The sequence below is a fragment of the Alligator sinensis genome, unplaced genomic scaffold, assembly GCF_000455745.1.
Source record: "Alligator sinensis unplaced genomic scaffold, ASM45574v1 scaffold436_1, whole genome shotgun sequence".
NCBI classification, from domain to species: Eukaryota; Metazoa; Chordata; order Crocodylia; family Alligatoridae; genus Alligator; species Alligator sinensis.
This window is the reverse complement of record NW_005842172.1, coordinates 1,265,852-1,285,355: the sequence shown is the minus strand read 5'-3', so window position 1 is coordinate 1,285,355 and position 19,504 is coordinate 1,265,852. Positions and strand designations below refer to the sequence as shown.

Genomic DNA, 19,504 nt, shown 5'->3' with positions numbered 1-19,504 from the left:
ACTAACATCAATAGACAAAGCTCTCTTAATCTTCACTTACTATTCAACGCAGCATCAAGGGTATGTTATGTGACTGGCATGCCCTATCCAACATAACAGTCTTTGGAAATGACCATTGGAAAGAAGGAATGGGATTGCTTTTTTACAGGAAAAGAAAATACAGGTGGTATCTTTCTTTAAATACCTTGGAATTTATTTTAGCAAAAAGCTGAACTGGAATAAGACAGGCAAGGTTCTTTGGTTAGACGTGATATCTTTTATTAGACCAACTGAGTAGTTGGAATAAAGTTCTTTGCAAACTTTCGGGTGCAGTCACCCTTTGTCAGGCATAGGGAGTCTCTGTTGGTCTGAGACTCCACGGAATGAGAGAAGCTAAGAGTGTGGTAGGATGTCAGTGAAAAAGTAAATAGGTAGAGATAAGCAAGACAAAAGGTAAAGCAGGGGAGGGAAGGGGGAAGAGAGTAGGGGGAAAGAGGAAAAAAAAGGTCACAACCAAAATCTCAGCGCACTGGAATAAGTACATTGAAAATGTAAATGCTAGATCAAAACAGATTTTGTGTGGAGTTTTATCATTCTACAATAAAATGCGCAGAAGAGCAATTCTGGCAGCACTATAGAGCAGCGATTCTCAACCTTTATCGTATCAGGACCCATCTGTAAACACTGATGGCCAGTCTCAATCCAGTGCCCCTCATTCGCAACCCACTGCTCCTAGAGCCAGTCCAGCCCCCCAGTGTGTGGGGGGCAGCCCCTTCCAGGCTGGAACTCTGCCAGCCTGCAAGGGAAAACCCATGGTTTCCCACATTTTTCTCCTTTAAAGGAGAATCCATTTTTAAAGTTTATTTGCGACCCTTTCATATAGTCTTGCAACCCACTTTTGGGTCATGAGCCATGGGTTGAGAAACGCTGCTATAGAGTCTATAGGTCCAAGGTAGATTACATTTTATTGTACAGAGCAGAACTCTAGGGTGTTGTCCCTACGATCCACCTGATAATTGAAAAGATCCCTAATGTATTTTTAAGGCAAACTTTACCTTTACTTAATTCTACAATAGATTCTCATGCTCTCTAAAACTTGACTGATAAATGTGAGCACTTTAGCCCAATTAAGAACCCTAAACCAGTGTTTCCCAACCTTTTTTATACTGCAGACCAGCATGGGAGTGGGATGGGGGGCACGGAGCTAGCTGCTTCCCTCCCAGGGCTGCCCCGCCACTCAGCTTTAACCCCACATGTGACTGCTGGTGGCGGAAGCTGCTTGCCCGGGTAGACAGATGGGGGTCCAAGCTGGGGGCTTGTGCCATGACCTGGCAAGTTAGATCTTTTATGCCTACCAGATACCCCAAGAAATACATTCTAGAAGGCTCTCCTCTGACAAATCCTAGTTTGGATGGCTAAAGAACATCTACACAGTCTTCTGTAGGTAAATGGCCTGGGAAATGTACTGAGAGGAAATGACCTAATATTCCCCCTGTACTTAAAACAAGACATACATTTAAGACTTAAGGAAGCCAGCATGCAGATAGATATGCTGGCAGTAACACAGTCTCGAACTTCCCCCGTTTTAAGATTAATAAAACACACCTTTGGCCCAGACACTTACATCTGTAGTGCAAAACTACAAACAATGAGAGGCCATCACTAGACTGAGATTCACATCAATGAGATGTGCAGTTGTCATGGGCAGGTGGTATTGGATTCTAATTTGGACAGAACATGCTCTTGCAGGAAGAATGAGGTTAATAACTAAAATCTTTATTTGTGGTCTTGTATGTTCTTTGAAGAACTAAGAGGGAAATGGATCTCTCCATTACTGAGAAAAACTAAACACTGAGCTAATGAGGAAAAACAATCTGACTTCTTTCTAACGCTTCGGAGCCTGTCTTACACTCCTTAGGTATATTTACTCCACTTGCTGAAAGACTGAGGGCCAAAATCAAATAGAATTTTCCTGTCCTGTTCTATTGTTCATTTATACATCATGTTCTAACTTTGTCTAAAGTGGTAAAACGGATAATCTTATTTTATGCTTTTAGTAAAAATTATGATTTATATAAATATTTAGTATGTGTGTGTGTGTGTGTGTGTGTATATATATATATATATATATATAATTTTATTGTCCATTTTATTATATTGCTTGGCGAAAGCTGTAAATACTGTTACTACTACTACAGTACTTATCTACCTAGAAGAGGAAAGGCTTATCTTACCCTTCCTACTTGAGTGGTTCCAGTGAGACTAATTTAAAAGCTGGCATCTACATCACTGAGTCATCTTTACCAGCAATGCCTAAATTCCCATAGCCACTCAAGCTGCAAACTACATCCCATCCCTTGCTATTTTTTCATTGAAAAGTTGATTCTTGCTGAAAAAAAAAAATGGTTCTGCTAAATCTTGGTTCAACAGCCTGATAATCCACTGTTCCCCTCTGGGCTCTGTGGAAGGCAGCAGAGCTAGAACAACATACTTACTTTTTTCTAATCTATGTAGTGGTGCTCTCTGCTTCTGCAATCTGCAAGAAGCCCTTGATAATGTTTAACATTATAAACCTTTGTAGCACTGTACTAGCTGCAAACACTTAATCATCAAAGCTCTTGGAGGCATGCAAGCAACCCTCCCACGCTACCCGTCACTCCTCCTTGTTTATGCAATAGATCATGGCATAGATGGTTTGTATATATGAAACAGGAAACTGCTCCTAGGCAGAGCCCAAGTAGTGATAAAATTTGCTTTGCTACTCTGTAACAGATGATACGGAATATTCAAAGAGTATTGTAGAAATGTTTTAGATCAGCAATTCCCAATCTGTGGGATGCGTACCACCAGTGGTACTCAGATAACCTGTCAGTGGTATGCTTTAACAGATTTATTATAATTACTTTATATGACAAAAATTTGTTGTTGGTACTTAAGGTTGAACTGAAAATAATTGCTGGTGGTAGTTAAGGTTGTATCATTTTAAATTGATGGTGCTCAATCTGTCAGAGTTTGGGAACCTCTGTTTTAGATGCAATATGTATTGTGGGCTTGCTAATGACTGGGTCAATGAGTGAAATCCCTGTGGGATCTAAGAAGTAAAGTAGAAAAATGCAGGCAATACATCTTTTGACATTTCTCTCTTGGGAAGGAAGCGTAGACTGGCTTCACCTAGTTTAAGAGAACTAAGAACGCCAAGGACTTGGAACTCAGGAACAGGGGAGTTGCTCTCATTTTTTAAACAGACCTGAGTATGTGACCAACCTGCCAATGACTCCACATAGAAGATGGTGGGTCATACAGCAAGTTAGATAAGTTTATCACTTTAAAGTATGTATTCTCTTACATATGTTTGTTCTGAATAAATTACACTTGGTCTAATGAGAGCTGACAAATCACTAAATAATCCTGCCATTGCCACCCATGACACTTCAATTGCAGGTTCTGAACTGAACTCAGACCTGCTGAGATAATCATGGGAGACTGCAGGGGCTTGCAGCCTCACGCCTAGTTGGCCAGGAAAGGACCATGGATTTTTCTGAGGTACCCCTAAAAGACCACAAATAGGTCAGAGATCCAGGTAACCCAAGAACTGTGACACTGATAGATCCAATACACAAATAATGGACAGGAATTAGTTCTCAGCAACAGTGAAAAAGGTGAAGTAGGGAGGAATAATTCTGAGGAATTGAACATCCAGCCCTTAAGTTCTGTTTTACTGGTCTCTCAGAAGGAAACCAGAAGGTGGCAAGGCGCATGGGAGGTGGCTGAGGAAATAGAATAAAAATTTTAACCATCGCATTTCTATAACTTCCCCACCCCAAGTAATAGCTCTTAATTATTTCTATTCAGAAACATCATGCATCTGAAAATTAAGTACAGGAAACAGTAACCTAATCAGTGGATTTAAATATGAACATCATTTTCCCTGCCTTCATTGCAAAACATCACTTTCCTCAACATTGAATTAATGAGACATACTAAAAGAGAGAGAGAGAGAGAGACAGATCAGTTTGCATTGCCTGTAACATCTGCTGTGTGGAGCTAAAGGTCAAAGGAAAACATTTCTGTGAACCCACATTTTAAAAAGGAACAGGCATGTGTAGCAGGACTGGGCCTGAAGGGCGGCTGTGACCCCTGCCGGTGGCCCAATGGCTACTGTCCTGTACTAGTTCTAGGTACCCTCCCTTTACACTTGCTGCCATGCCTTGATGTAATGGTTGATTTTTTAAAGGCAAGCTGCTCAAGAATCCTCGAATATGCCTTAGTCCTACGTTTGCCAGTGGCTCCCCTCCTGGACCCTGCTAGCCCAAATCCAATCCTTCACTAGATGGGCCCTCCTGGCCCATATATGCCCCAGGGTACCCACTGCCTTATGGGCTATTCAAGACTCCGACCTCCCCTACATCTGTGCCCATGCCTCGCAGGTTTTACTCAATACTGTTAAGCCCCTTGTAGAGGCTTTGGCCCTCTCAGCTTTAGCCTCCCTTTCCTTTGGCTGCAAGCCTTCAGCTCTGGCCCACTCATTCAGTTCCAGCTCTCGGCTTCAGACCTTTCAGTTGTCAGCATCTCTGGGCTTCTGGCCTGTGTGTCTTGCTCTGGGCCCTTGGCCCTTGGCCCCAGAATTCACCTTTCTTGGCTGCTGGGCCCCTGGCCCTGGTTTCTGTGCCCTCCTGGGTCAGTCTTGCCCCTCTCACGCTCCAGGTCCCTGACCCTGGTTCTCACCCCTCTCGTGCACTTGTTTCACCCTTCTTGGGCTGTAGGTCCCTGACTCTGGTTTGTGCCCTGCTTGGACACAGGGATCCTGGCCCTGTCTCTGCTACTCTTGCAATTTTAAGCTCCAGACTGCTCTGCGTACTCTCATGCATGGACTTCATGTACCGCCTAAGCCCTGCCCTGTCCAACAGGTGACCCTGTAGCTCCCCACAAGTGTTCCCTCCCTGCTGACTGATGACCTGCCTGCTTCCTAAGCTAGGGCTTAGCTAAGCAGCCAGCAGCCCCCTGCTTCTGGGCTGCCTACCTGCCTGCCTGGGTACAGTTTGCCACTGCGCTTCCTCTCCCTGAGGAAGTTACCCTTGCAAGGTAAGAGCTTGCCTGCAGCTGGCTGCCTGTAGCTTCACCTCTCTGTGACAGGCACTGCATTTGCTGGCATCCATCTCATTAATAGTTAGCTGATCTCCTGGCTGCCAGTTCTCCTACAGCCAGCCTATTCTATGCAGAATAGGCTGCAGGTTTTCCTCATTTCTTTCATGCAGCCTCTTGCCTCTGCGGCAGGGATTCCTGGCTGCCTGCCCTGTTGCAGTTAGCCCCTATTCAGACCTAATTGCTTTGGTCTCTCTCCTTAAAGTGACAGAGGTCTCCAGGCTTTGTCATAGCATGCTTTCTCAAAAAGGTGTGAACACCCATGGGAAACACTCCTTTTGAAAGGTACCAGGTCCAGAGAGGGTTTGTTACATTAGCACCACCACTGTCATCTGCAAAAGCTACTGGGTTAGTGCATTCAGTGCATCAATAGCAGTAGGATCATTACTGGGTCACAGGAGTAAAACTGGCCAGTCAGCAGCAATAGGTCCCTGCATCCCATGATTTGGAGAAGCAGGATTGGTACTAAGCGCTAAGAGTAGAAGGAGCAAGGGCAGGTGCCAGCTGATGCAATATCCTCCTCCAGAGTCATAGATCAAAAGCAACAGAACAACTGCCCTTATGCCTCAATGTCTCTACTATTATCCCCTTTCTTTCTGAACATTTGTGCCAAGTTCATCACTGTAGCATCTGAGCTCCTCAATGTCTGGCCTTGGGCAACTTGCTATCATCTCTGCTTCAATTGTATCGTAACGATATTTACATATGTAACCAGGTTGTGCTCCAGGGGCAGCTGTGACGTTCCCTGGTGACCACACAACCCTTGCCCTGCTCTGACTCTAGGGTACCTTAGGATTCTTGCAGCCTTAAGGGCTATTCACAGCCTTCAAAACTCCCTTACAGCCATGCCCATGCCTTGCAGGTGTTACCAATTAATGATTTTGGTGGGCACTTGGCCCCAATCCAATAGCAGGCCACCTCAGACCTCTATACCCTTGTTGGAGTCTCAGCCTTCCCAGCCTCGGCCCTTTGTCTCTCCCTGGTTCCCTTAGCCCAGCCCCATTGTGCTGGACCTGGCTTCTGGGTTCCAAACCTTATCTTGAGTACTTTAGGCCTGGGCCCACTGGCTCTGTCTCTGGCACTGAACCTGCTTCAGCTCTGCCTGGGTCCCTGGCGCTGTTGTAGGTCTGCTCTGGGCACAGAGCCTGCTTTGGCTCTATATGAGACCCCAGCCCTATCTTATTGGGGCTGCCTGGCCTTATCTGGCTTGAGCTGCACTCGGCTGCTATCCTTCCCTATGCTGCTGCCTTATAAGGCTTAAGCCCGGTCTATGTCTCAAGCCCCTAGCAAGGCTCAAAATGCTGGTGTGCCTCTGGTATCCCGCTGTGGGTTAGCCTGTATGCGCCCCCCTGCTGCCCTGATGTAGCTCCCCTTTCAGCTATGCCCAAACCACCGCTATAAACCACAACACAGTAAGAAAGCACTCTGGATGTAAAGAAAACCAGTCCCACAAAGACCCCTAGCTCCCTGCCACATAGACCCTAGCACTCTGGCTGAATAGCCAAGCTTCACCTCACTGTGACAGGCACTCCTAGACTCTACTTCTTCCCCTGGTTGGCTCTTTTTTTTGTAGCCAGCTCCACCTGCTACTCTTTTCTCATGTAACCGGAGCCTTCTGGCACTCTGTTACAACCTACCTCATGGGTATTTTCTGAGAGTCAATTAACATTAGTAAAACCTTCTGAAAACATGTAAAGGGCCATGCAAAGGCTATGGATTACAATTAATTCCACAATGAAAAGCCTGTGCAGTGCCATGCCAGTAATGCTATATATAAAGTTCTATAGCTGAGCTGCCTCTGTTCAGTGCTTGTATCCACCCCCAAAAATTACATTTTCCACTTGAAATAATCTCTGTGATCTTGGAAAGGTATTTCTTTGTTCATTAACTATATGAGAGAAGCTGCTGCAGTTTCAGAATGCCTTAATCTTCAAAACAGGCTGAGTTATTATGAGGAATTAGATAATTTGAAGTTTTCCTTTTTGGAAGGGTTTTTTGGAACTGCTAACTCTCCTTTGATGTGGGAAAGAAAAAGATAACTTGTGCTGGAAGACAGAATTGCCTGTAATGCACATGCGCTGGTTCAACTTCTATGTTTCATTCTGGCATCAGCTTCATGACAGTGATTTTATCGTAAGAAGGTCTTTTATTCCCTTTATCCTTTTCAAAGGTTTCTTGGTTAGGAAGGTGTTTGTATCATACCTTGCTTAATTTTTTTTTAATGACTTATGCATCTTGGGTTATTACTATTTTCTGGCAGGCTGTTTTAGAAGCTGCTGCTTCTACTGTGTGACTTTATTAGCAGTTACTGTTCTCCCTATTTTGGGAGAGGGAGAGAGGAGGGCAGGGTTCTTTTTGGCTAGCTACACCCAGCTAAACTGCAGGATAGCAGCATGACTTTCTTTACACTACACTAAACCACTCTCAAGTATTTATCTCATGCTCTTTCAAATCTTCAGATATAGGCAGATATATTTTTTAAAAAGATCAAAGGTAATATATTCAAAGGTATATATTAAAGGGAAATTTTGGTACTGTGGAAAAAGTTTGAGCTGTTTGTATTACCCATGACATTCCTTCATCCAAATTAGTACAGCACAGGCACCAGCAATGCATTTAGGCATGGATATTAATGCCCATTGCTGCTACCCAAGTTTTTTTTCAAAATTATCCTGTACAGATCAGGTAAAAGTAGAAATTGGTTTAGTGTCTAATGGAACACACTCCAGTTGTCAGACTGAATTTTACTCAGTCTACCCTGGTTGTTAGAGTCAGGCCTGAAATACCATTCTCTTTGAATCTCCTTCTCTAGAATGATGGAGTTCCAGCAAGACATTCGAGGTTCTGAAGGTGCAAAATCCTCACATTTGGAATCAGCAAGCTCAGCTGTTTTTCTTTCCCTCACATAAAAAAAACACCAATGAAAAATGAAACAAAACAAAACAAAAGCTTCTACTGAAAAACAAAAAGGAGAAACATTTAGGAAATGTCACCTGGGTGCAGGGGAACTAGCCTTCATTAGTTCCTTCTATACAATACAATAAGTACACTTAAGAAATATTTCGGAGAACAACTTAATTAAGGACTACCGATCTAAAAATAACACCAGTTAATAAAAAAAGTTGGCTGACAATTTTGTACAGGGTCTAGTTAACATCTCCCACCAATATCATTAATAAATTCAACCTTTAAATGGTGTGACTGAATGCAGTGCTTACCAGCTGCTAGCTACTTTATAAACATCATGGTGATGTGAACCAATTACTCAGACTTTGTTGTAAAAGGAGATAGTATTAGGAGACTTGTGGATTTGCTTATCGCTCAAGATTAAGAGGAAAACAGGGTGAACCTACGTTTGTACTTTTTGGAAACAGTCTTACTTTTGTGTCCCTGACAAGTATGATTACCTTACAATGGAATTCCACTAGGTCATAACGAAGTTTTGGAGTGTAGACATCATGTGTCCTTTGGACTCATTTATAATGCTGTTTCCTTTGAGGGTTCAAAGATCTGCTTCTTTAATACAGAGTGGCAGAAACAGGATATTCTGGATTTTCCAACTGGGGAGCAAGTACACAACTACACTATTCTGCTTAGTAACTATCCTAGAATGGGTCCAAAACAGCTATATCACAGAGTTGGCTGTAATGCTCCCCAGAAGACACAAAAGTACTAACACTAAGAATTCAGAGCTCCAAAGTCAAATGTAAGCAATATACATGCATGTGACTCATTTCCCACTTAAATGAAAAAACTTTGATAAATGTTTCTGTGGTTTAGGGACCATCTTTTCATTGGTATTTGTATGGTATCTAGCACTAAGGTCCTGGTATGTACCTGGGACACCTGGAGGGCATGGTAATGTAAATAATAAACCAGTAGTAATAATGCACCCTCATTCCCCCCACTCCCAAACATGAATATTCTAGCACCATTGCCAATAGCACAATAGCAGCATGTTCTTAAAGGGGCACAAAGCTCAAAGAAAAGTACTCTGGAGGATGGGGAACATACACTGCTACTTGTGTGTCAGTTGGGGAATTCTCACACTGCCACACTATGGCTAATGCAGCTGAGCTTGCTTCAGCATTTCATTGGTTTTGAAGACTCGGTAGGAAAAAGACAGTAGTTTAAAATCAAAGATATTTTTAAACAGTTTCCCCTTCCACTGGTTTACCAGAAGAGGTTGCTAGTAACAGAATCATACATACATGGCAGGGATGCAAGGCAACTGTGGGATCATGGATTAGATCCCATCATACCTTGCTGCAAGAAGATTGCAGCTACCACAATCTCCCAGCCTTCAATCTCTGAATCAGATTTGGCTGAATCAATTTGGGACAGTGATTTGAATCATGAAATCGAATCACGAAATCGAATCACTGTCCCCCAAATCATCCATATCTAAATCGAAAGCGAATACTAGCCACTTAGCACAGGCCTAGGCCTAAGTAACATGCTCTAAAGAAGGAAGCTTTATATAACTTTCTGTTTTTCTAATGTCACTTTATGCAGGAGTAGTATATTTAAACTCTAACTCCACTAAGATATTATTAAGTGTCTTGTTTTGAAGGTTGATATACGAGCTGAAATGTGCTGTATCAGGAAAATTTGAATTCCATATTTACTTTACACAACAATGAATACAGCAATAATTTAATAGACAGAATATTGGTATCTTCCAAAAGAATACAATATATTGGAGCCAGCAATCTACTTCAAGCTGCTAGTTTCTCATACAAAACATGTTTCTTACAGACTATTCTGTTAATCTTGAGATCCAGTTTTTCTCATCCACAATTATTATTACTAGGTGGTTCTCAGATAGCTCCGCCTTTGTAGTTTGCCATCTTCCCTTTGATACTTTTGGGAGTCTGGGTAAAATCTACTCATACCGTGCAGTCAGTGCAAGGTTTTTTTGCTCCACTTTAAGATCAGAAATGACATGGGAGGAACACACGTCTCCTGTACAGGTAGTCCTTGACTTGAGATATTTTGAGTTACAATGAAGGGCACTTACAATGTTTATAAACTGACACCCTGTTATGACTTTCTGACATCAGTATCGACCTTACAACGCTTGGTCTGACACAACGCCATGCCAGTGAACAAGTTCACTGTATCGCCCATCTCCCTGGAGAACATCTATCCAAACTTCTTTAGACACCTTCTTTAAGAAAGTAGACAAGACTCCAGAAGAACCTGCTGCCAAGACTACTGAGAAGACTCCAGCCAAGAACCCTTCAAAAAGTCCAGCAAAGTCACCTCAAAGAAGTCCTTCCAAATCAATATGATTGCTATTTACAATATAAATACATTAATGTAGCTATATTACTCATCTAAAATTGACTGACTACAAAATTCTGGGTTATTTTTGTTGAAACTAGGGTATTGGGCCTTGGTTCAGGAACCAATCCCCTATTTATAACATTGTTCCTATGGGAAAATAGGTTCCAAGTTACGACATTTCGACTTAAGACGTGGTTTTCAGGAACGAATTGTCGTAAGTCCGAGGACTACCTGTATACTAGGTAGGGGCATCTGAAGTAATTCTATACAGATGACTAGAGGAGAACATCGGGGAACAGAGCACAGGCTACAGATAGGCTCATAGGAGCCTTCAATGTTTACAACAGAGTAGAAAGTTTAAAACACAGAAGCCTATAAGAGACTCAAGCAGATACATATGCTTTTGTGAGACACTGAGTTCTGCTGGTTGTTGTAGAGTTGAGGACCAAGCTGATGTTTCATTTTATCTCTGTTCCTGTAATTTGTACCACGGGCACTTAGCACCTTGGATAGGCAGGCAACTACTAGCCAAACAGGAAGGGACTGGTCAATGAAGTCTCTCTCTCTCTGGTCTTATTGCCTAAGGGCAAACAGAGAACTGCAGAAGGATGTGGGGCCCCACTAGTGGCCATTCCCTTCACTTAAACTTTAGACCAGCCTTTGAGTAGATCAATCTACACAATTATCATGTAAGGCCCTGATTGATTTAGGAAACAGGATATTCATCCATGCTCCCTTATTTTGACACCCAAGCTGAATCACAATAACATCAACAAGATTCCAGTCTTTTGGATCCCTTTGTACAAGGAGTCAAGGAGTCAGCAATTTTTTCCAGAAGGGGGAGGGGGCACAGAATAACCCAGCTTGGATTGGGGAGAGACAGACATTAGGACACAGCTGCTACTGCCACTTCTTCTACCACTGTCACTTGGCTACCATTCAACTGCAGCATGGCATAGTGCAAGCCCCTCTCTGCCAGAGCCAGTCCTGCTAGACTGCAGTGTGACATGGACAGAGCTCCCACAATGCCAGAGCCCCAGGCAGCTGACAGAGGTGGTGCAGGAAGAGCCCCTACCACTGAATGCTGCCAAAGCCACCACTTCATGGGCTGGATCCAAAGGCTCTGAAAGCCATAGGTTGCCAACCCCTCCTTTACAGGATTAGGCCCTAAATTGTTAACGACAATCAAAGCATCAGGGCCTTGGCCAGTGTAAATTAATGTAACTATATTGAGTTCAAGGGAATAACATTTAATTCAACTGAAGATCGGGCCCAAGTCTTTTACATTTTGTAGAAAAATTGGGAAAAAAAAATCAAACATCCCATGTTGAGTATTTTCTGTGTTCTGTGTTATTCATATCAGTTAAAGCAGAGTCAAGGCTTGCACTGTTCTTACCAAATGCTTACCTGTAAAATCTGCTCACTGACACTTCATTGGTGAATCCCATTCCTCCCCAGAATTGGAGACAATCATCAGACAGCTTACGGGCTAGGCGGCCTGCCTTTAGCTTACCCATGGAAGCAAATCTGGTCACATCATTGCCTCTTATATACAGAGCTAAAATTAAAACACAAGTTTTTACAGTAAATCAACAACCACTATTTTTTCTCAGTCCCAGACCTCTCCCCATATGCTTCCAACTACAACAATGTCCTTAATATTAAGAAAATACTAGGTAAATATAGAAGCTTACCAACTAAATATAAGGTAAATATAGGCCAAATATAAGCACAATTTCTTATATTATAGAAATATTAGCTAAATATAAGGGAAATACAGAAGCTTACCAACAGCCCGGTAGAGCAGAGAACGAAGAAGTTCCACTTCAGTTGCTAACTCTGCCAGGCGAAAGTGCACTATTTGGTTGTTCAGCAGTGGCTGGTTGAATATTTTTCGTTGCCGAGTGTAGTTGATAGTTTCTTGTATAATATTATCCATTTGTTGCACAACTTAATAAATGTAAGCAGAGAACAGTTGTTGAAGTGGGCTTTTTTGTTCATATTCCCAGGTTGTATAAAATAGGGTTGTATACAATGATTATACTTGTTTTTCTAAAATAAATTAATCTATGGGGATCATGTTAGCACTTAAGAGTTTCAACTCCATTAATATTCCACATAAAGCTTTATTTAAAGGTATATGGGAAACATATTCAGAATCTCAGATCCAAAGAGATCTTTCCTTCCAGCCATATTGCTAAAACCTTTGTCCAAGCCTCGACAGTCTCCTACCTGGATTACTATAACCATCTTTTCCCATTCATTTCATGCAAAACAACCTACCCGTACGGCCCATTCACTTATAAGTCTTTCCAGTAACTGCACATCTTCCCCCGCATCATTTTCAAGGCTAAGGTCCTTTACTGGGCACGCACCACTATCTTGTCTCACTTGACTCTTCACTGTGACACTTCTGCCTCCTTCTTATTAAATGTCTCTATCCTTCTCCCGTGCTCTTCCTGCATGTTGGAATGACTTCCAGTACACCATTTAAAAATATTTTGTCATTATCTAACTTTCTGAACGCTTTCTCAAATAAATATCCCTGTTTTGACCAGTAACTACAAAAAAATGCCTGAATGCCAGAGGAATTAATATGCTACATATTATACCATGCTGCCTTCTGTCCTTTTGGAAAGGAGTAAATTTCATCCTTGGTGTGAGACTTGCACTTTACAGAAGGAGCAATTAATTTTGCTTCAAGATTCAAGTAATACAATACTAAAGGCTAAGCAATGAAAAAAGCTAATGATCGTTTCACAATTACACTGGTATGTTGCCAAAATCCCCCAAAATGGAAAAGCAGCAAACTAATAGCTACAATCACCAAGATAGGAAAAAACTTCTGGATATGTATGTTCTTCTAGCCCAGATGTTATACTAGGAGAGGCACAAATTCTATTACCTGGAATTCTGTAGAGAATCTGGTTGAGCAAGACTTATAGAAATTCATTTTCTGTGAAACTACCCAAAAAAAGATTAAAGAAATTCCAGGTGTTCGTATTTCTAACATGGCAAAGCTACAATCTACAGCAAAAGCACCTGAGCTGGAGCATGCCGACTATGTAAATAAGTGGCAAAAGTCTTATACAGTATGAAAATATATAAATACTTTGCAAATTATATGATAAATACAGACTGTGAAGTCTTTTCTGTGGTAAGACTGAAGTCTGCAGTCTTTCTAAATTCTCTACCTTCCTTCAGCCTGAAATCTCACCAACACCCATATATAGTAAAAGCCATGTTAACCAGCACTTCATTAACCGGCATGCCAGTTAACGCCGGTCAATGCAGCAAAAGGGAAACCAGAAGTGGGACTTCTGATTTTTTTGAATCCCATAGCCCAGGGTAAAGCAGCCTGTGCAGGGTAAAGCAGCCTGCTCAGAGCACCTCCTCCCTTTTCCCTGGCACACTGACACCAGGGGAGGGGCAGCATGGTTAATGAGATGTGGATGCGCCGGACATGGCGGGAGGGGCGTCTTTGCCCGACCAGGCAAAGATGCCTCTCAGATAACCGGCACATTTGGTTATCTGGCATGCCCCATTTCCCATGGGTACCGGATAACAGAGCTTTTGCTGTACCATATTTTTTCCACACACAACACTAATGCTGAAAATTGGAGAGCACAATGTAAATGAAGAAATACAGTAACAGCACTTTCTGCCACCTAGGCTTCTGCTGTGCAAAAGTGAAAGTAAAGTCTGCATGGAATCTAAAGAAAGCAGAAAAAAGGAGAGGCTGGGCTCCCACATTGCTGCTACTCAGTTACTTACTACACGAAAGGAATTAAAATTCCTTCTGACTTTCAAAAATAAGGTACTGTATCTTATTCCAGGGCATGTTGTAAGCAAGAAAATATGGTAAATGTAGTCTTTTTCTGTCTCTCTTGCCATAAAATCTTCCCCATATGTTGGATCCATCTAGAAACCAAGGTTGAACTGAACCTGTACACTAGGACTGTGCAAAGATTCAGCGACCTAATCTCCAAATACAAATCGAATCGGGAGACCAATTAAAATCTCTGAATTGATTCAAAGAATCCTAATTGATTCGGAAAAAAACTCGGAAAAGATTCGGCGATTCAGCCATAGACTAAACAGGCTTACCAGCTGGTAAGTCTGTTGGGGGTGGGGAGAGGGAAAGGGCATGGGGGAGGGAGGGACTGGGGCTGGGACAAGCTGCCCAGCTGGGGCAGGGGGCATGGGACTTGGGGAGGAGGGCACGCAGGCGTGGGATGTGGGTGCAGCAGCACTCTGAGTGGGGGCTATGCCCTGCAGCTGCTTGTCCAGCCAGGGTGGGGAAAGGCGGGATGAGGGCACAGCTAGCTGCGGGCAGAAGGGGGCAAGTGGCAGCACGGCATAGCTCCCATTCCTAGCACTGCCACACCTGCATCCCGCACCCCCTGTGCCAGCTGGCATGCAGCACCAGTGCAGAGTCCCCACCCCCAGTGCTGATGCGGGCGTGGCAGCACTGGGAGCAGGGGCTATGCCCTGCTGCTGCTTGCCCAGCCGGCACATGGAGGGGGGTGGGTGGGATGCAATGCAGGCGCAGCTCACTCAGGGAAGAAAGGGCTAAGTGGCAGCAGAGCATAGCTCTTGTCCCAGCACTGCCGTGCCTGCATCCTGCACCCCCCTCCCTGAGTAATGCGCCTCCCCACCCCAGCTGGGCAACTTGTCTCAGCCCCAGCCCATACTCCCCCCCCCAATCCCAACAGATTTACCAGCAGGAGGCAGCTGTGTCAGCTGCCTGTTTAGTTTATGGCCAAATGCCATCATTCTCTGAACTGGCCTTGGTTGTAGCTAGGGACAGAAATTAAACATAAAATGGTATAAGTGATAGGAAGCTGATTCAAATCTGTAACACAATGCTGAAACTGGTTTAAGATAAATTTGGATGGATGTAGCATCAGACTTAACTGATTTATGTTAAAGCAGTTTACTGACCTGTCCCAGATCCCCTCCAGAGTCAAGTTAACTAACAGTCTCCCAGCATCCCAGGATGCTTTGCATCTCCCCTGCAAACCCCTCCCTCGCACGGTAGGTGGACTAAGCCTTGGCTCACGCTGTCTGCTACAACCAGGCAGGGAGGCATACTCTAGCGCTGCTCCCACCCCTCTGGCTTTGGGCAAAGCAGGCATGTGGCTGTATTTCCGACATCAAAAGTGAACGTCTGTTCACTTGCTTATCTTTAATAATAGATCATGTATTTAGTGAGCTATCCTTATATGCAAATGTAAGATGAGGGGGTTTCCCCTCATGTGGATGGAGGGGGAGGGGGAACTAAACTTATATTTAAGTAAAAATGGTAAGATGCTCTTATTCTCTCCAAATATATGCAGCAGTTCACACAAAAATATCTGTACTGTCCTGCCCAGAGGTCTAGTCTTTTCCGAGGTCCTGCTAACTTCACCAGAACCCAGCAGAACCTGTTACTAGTGTGACAGACCTAACAAATAATGAGTGGTACATTATGAATACAAATATACGCTCAGTTATTTTTTAATAAGCAAGAAACAGTCTTTATTCATGTCTGTGATAAACCTGGCCAAGGAGGAAAGCAGGGAATATTTTAATTCTGCAGATCAAATTTTGGTTTGGCAAAATAGGATTTTTGCAAAATATAAAACTGATAGAAAGACTTACAGGAAACTATTCTTTTACTTCATGTTATTAATAAATTCCAATAAAATATTAAAAAAACAATGTTTTTGAAGGGAAAAGAAGAAATGAGGAGAAAAAAAGAGACAGTACATGAAAGGAATTATATATTTAATAATAGAAAGGTAGGAAGCTAAAGCTTACAATAATTGGGAATAAAACTACTTCACAGAACTGTCTCTCTGAAATTTAAAGAGCCAGTTACCACAACAGAATACTGGACTCTCCAAAAATTTTAAATCCAAAGTAATGGCTTCAGTGGTAAGCTAATCATCAGAGGAGAACAGGAATCTCTAGAGAAACAAGGGTCCTTTTCCTGAGAGCAGAGTACAGGTGAAAGACATCTTGATATTTCCTGCACTGAAGACTAGCATGCCATGTACAACTCTAATCCTGCAAAAGCTTAGCAAATACTTCATTTCAAACATACAAAAGAAGTAGTGATGGGTGGTGGTTACTGAATGGGAGAGGCAAGCGACAAAGGATGCAGAAAAGGCTGATGTACTCAATGCACTTTTCACTTCAGCCTTCCCAGGCAAGGTCAGCCCCCAGACTACTGCACCTGGCAGCACAGTTTGGAGAGGAGGTGAGCAGCCAACTGTGATAAAAGAACAGGTTGGGGACTATTTAGAAGAGCTGCACATATACAAGTCCATAGGGCTGAATGGGATGCACCCAAGTGTGCTGAGGGAGTTGGCCAGTGTGATTGCAGAGCCACTGGCCACCATCTTCAAAAACTCAAGGCTATTGTGAAAGGTCCCAAATGGTTGTAGAAGGGCAAATATAGTGCCCATATTTAAGAAGGGGAAAAAGGAGGAGCCAGGGAACTACAGACCAGTTAGTCTCAGCTAAAAAGTATAGAGCATGTCCTCAAGAAATCTATTTCTAAGCATTTGGAGAAGAAGGTGATCAGGAACAGTCCAGATGGATTCACCAAAGGTAAGTCATGCCTTACTAACCCGATTGTCTTTTATGATGAGATGACTGGCTCTGTAGATGTGGGGAGACTAGCAGATATGGTATACCTTGACTTTAGCAAGGCTTTTGATATGGTCTCCCACAACTTTCTCACAAGTAAGCTAAGGAAGTAGAGGTTGGATGAACGGACTGTAAAGTGGATACAAAACTGTCTGGATCATCAGGCTCAGAGGGTAGTAATCAATGGCTTGATGTCTAGTTGGCAGCTGGTCTCAAGAGGAGTGCCCCAGGGGTCAGTCCTGGGGCTGGTTTTGTTCAATATCTTCAACGATGTGCTGGAAGATGGCAAAGAATGCACTCTCAGCAAGTTTGCAGATGGCACCAAGTTGGGGGGAGTAGTAGCTAGATTGGATGGTAGGGATAGGATTCAGAGAGACCTAGACAAATTGGAGGATTGGACCAAAATAAATCTCATGGGTATCAATCAATAAGACAAACATAAAGTCCTGCACTTAGGACAAAACAGTCCCAGGCACCGGGTGTACAGGCTGGGGGCCAACTGGATAAGCAGCAGCTTTGCAGAAAAGGACCTGGGGGCTTGCAGTGGAAAATAAGCTGAATATAAGCCAACAGTGTGCCTTTGTTGAGAAGAAGGCTAGCAGCAATGTGGGCTACATTAGCAAGAGTGTTGCCAGCAGACTCAGGGAAGTGATTATTCCTCTGTATTTGGCATTGGTTGGGCTACATCTGGCGTACTGTGTTCAGTTTTGGGCCCCCCACTACAGAAAGGATATAGCCAAATTGGAGAATTCAGTGAAAGGCAACAAAAATGGTGAGGCAGGTAGGGAACTTTACTTTGGAGAAGAGGCTGAGGGAACTGGGCTTATTTAGTCTAGAGAAGAGAAGACAGAGAGGGGATTTAATAGCAGCCTTTAACTACCAGAAAAGTAGTTCCACAGAGGATGGAGCTAGATTCTTCTCAGTGGTGGCAGATGACAGAACAAGGAGTAATGCTTTCATAGATAGATTGGAAGGGGCTGGAAGGGTCCTTGCAAGATCATTGGGTTTAACCCCGCTGCAGTAGGCAGGAAAGACAGCTGGGGTCAGGTAACCCCAGTGAGGTGACTGTCCAGTCTCCTCTTGAAGATTTCCAGGGTAGGTTTCAAGTTGCAGGAAGAGAAGTTTAGGTTAAATATTAGGAAAAGCTTTCTTACTAGGAGGGCAGTAAAACACTGGGACAGGTTATCCCAAGAAATTGTAGATTCTCCATCCTTGGAGGTTTTTAGGAACTAGCTAGAGAAAGCCTTGGCTGGGATAATATAGTTGGGGAAGGTCCTGCTTTGAGCAGTGGGTTGGACTATATGACCTCCTAATGTCCCTTCCAACCTTAATTTTCTAATGATTCTATGACCTGTCTTGCTGATTTCAACAGAATACTTCAAGCACATGTTGAGTACATTTACAAGTTTTCAGGACTAGTTTCAGAGTTGTGTCTTTTGTTTTATTGTAACATATATGTACAAATGGCCAAATTACTTTTTTTCCTTGTGGTTTGCCACTGCTTAATTAGTTTCTCCAAAATTTTGCAAAAAGAACAATCCAGAACTCTACTTGTGCAGAATACAAGCTTGCAGACCACAAATGCCAGAGTTCGATTTCACACTGACTTTGACTCAGTCTTCATTTTACGGAGACAAGTGTGTCCTCAAACAAACAGAGCTCCCTTGAAATGCAAGAGAACACTCACATAAAGACTTCAGATGTCTAAAGTTGTGGCTACAGGCAAGTGAATAGATACCTATAAATCTATAATCTGCTTTTATGAAAAGAAAATGAAATGGACAGATCAGCCAAAATGTGGGTTTTTGCAAGTTGTTGCATTCAAGAGAATACTGGCGATGGTGTAGGTGTTTCTTTGATATGGTTCTATTTATTTACAAAGAAAAATACAGTCCAATTTCTCTCAACACAAGAGATATTAAATAACAAGAGACAGTGCCTCTGCTGACAGCTCTACCCTCTTCAGCCAGTGCTCAGCTCCAAAAGTGCTCAGTCTCTACAGTTTTTAATAGGCTGCTGTTTGTCAAGCCTTTAGCCAGTTGTTCCAGGGACGCAGGTTTGATCAATGGGGAAGCCTTGTCCAGAGGCAGACCCCAGTTGAAAGTAAAAGAAGAGAAAACCCTACCTGCTGCTGCTGCATTCTTTGGTGCTGACTACCACCAATCCTGCTTGCTAGTGACAGCTAGAGAAGCGAGGAGGCGCACCAGGGAAAACCACCCGACCGGTTTGTCAGCCGCGCCTATCTCCAGCTGGAGCCGGGTGATGTCACGAAGAGACATCACCTGGCGAAGTTAAAAACTGGTCCCGGGAGCACAAGCGGGGGATGCGCCAAGTGTAGGAGGAGCGGTGGGGAGCCGCTGAGAGGAGTGCGTCCAGCCGCTGTGGCCAGCATCAGCGGCGGCAGCGGGAGCCGTGGAGGATCTCCGTGCTGGGGAAGACCGGCGAAGATCAAAGGGGC

The 19,504-nt window shown here is 43.3% G+C and overlaps 1 protein-coding gene across 1 annotated transcript in view; it reads right to left on the bottom strand.

Annotated features, from left to right (window-relative positions):
• LOC102374153 (probable acyl-CoA dehydrogenase 6) overlaps positions 1 to 19,504 on the bottom strand; it is a 160,012-nt gene that overhangs the window by 3,947 nt on the left and 136,561 nt on the right. The window contains exons 7-8 of the mRNA XM_006025902.3: positions 12,199 to 12,360; positions 11,818 to 11,968 (exon numbers count right to left, since the gene is read on the bottom strand). Coding sequence (XP_006025964.1) covers positions 11,818 to 11,968; positions 12,199 to 12,360 — 313 coding nt within the window. The remainder of the gene's footprint in view (positions 1 to 11,817; positions 11,969 to 12,198; positions 12,361 to 19,504) is intronic.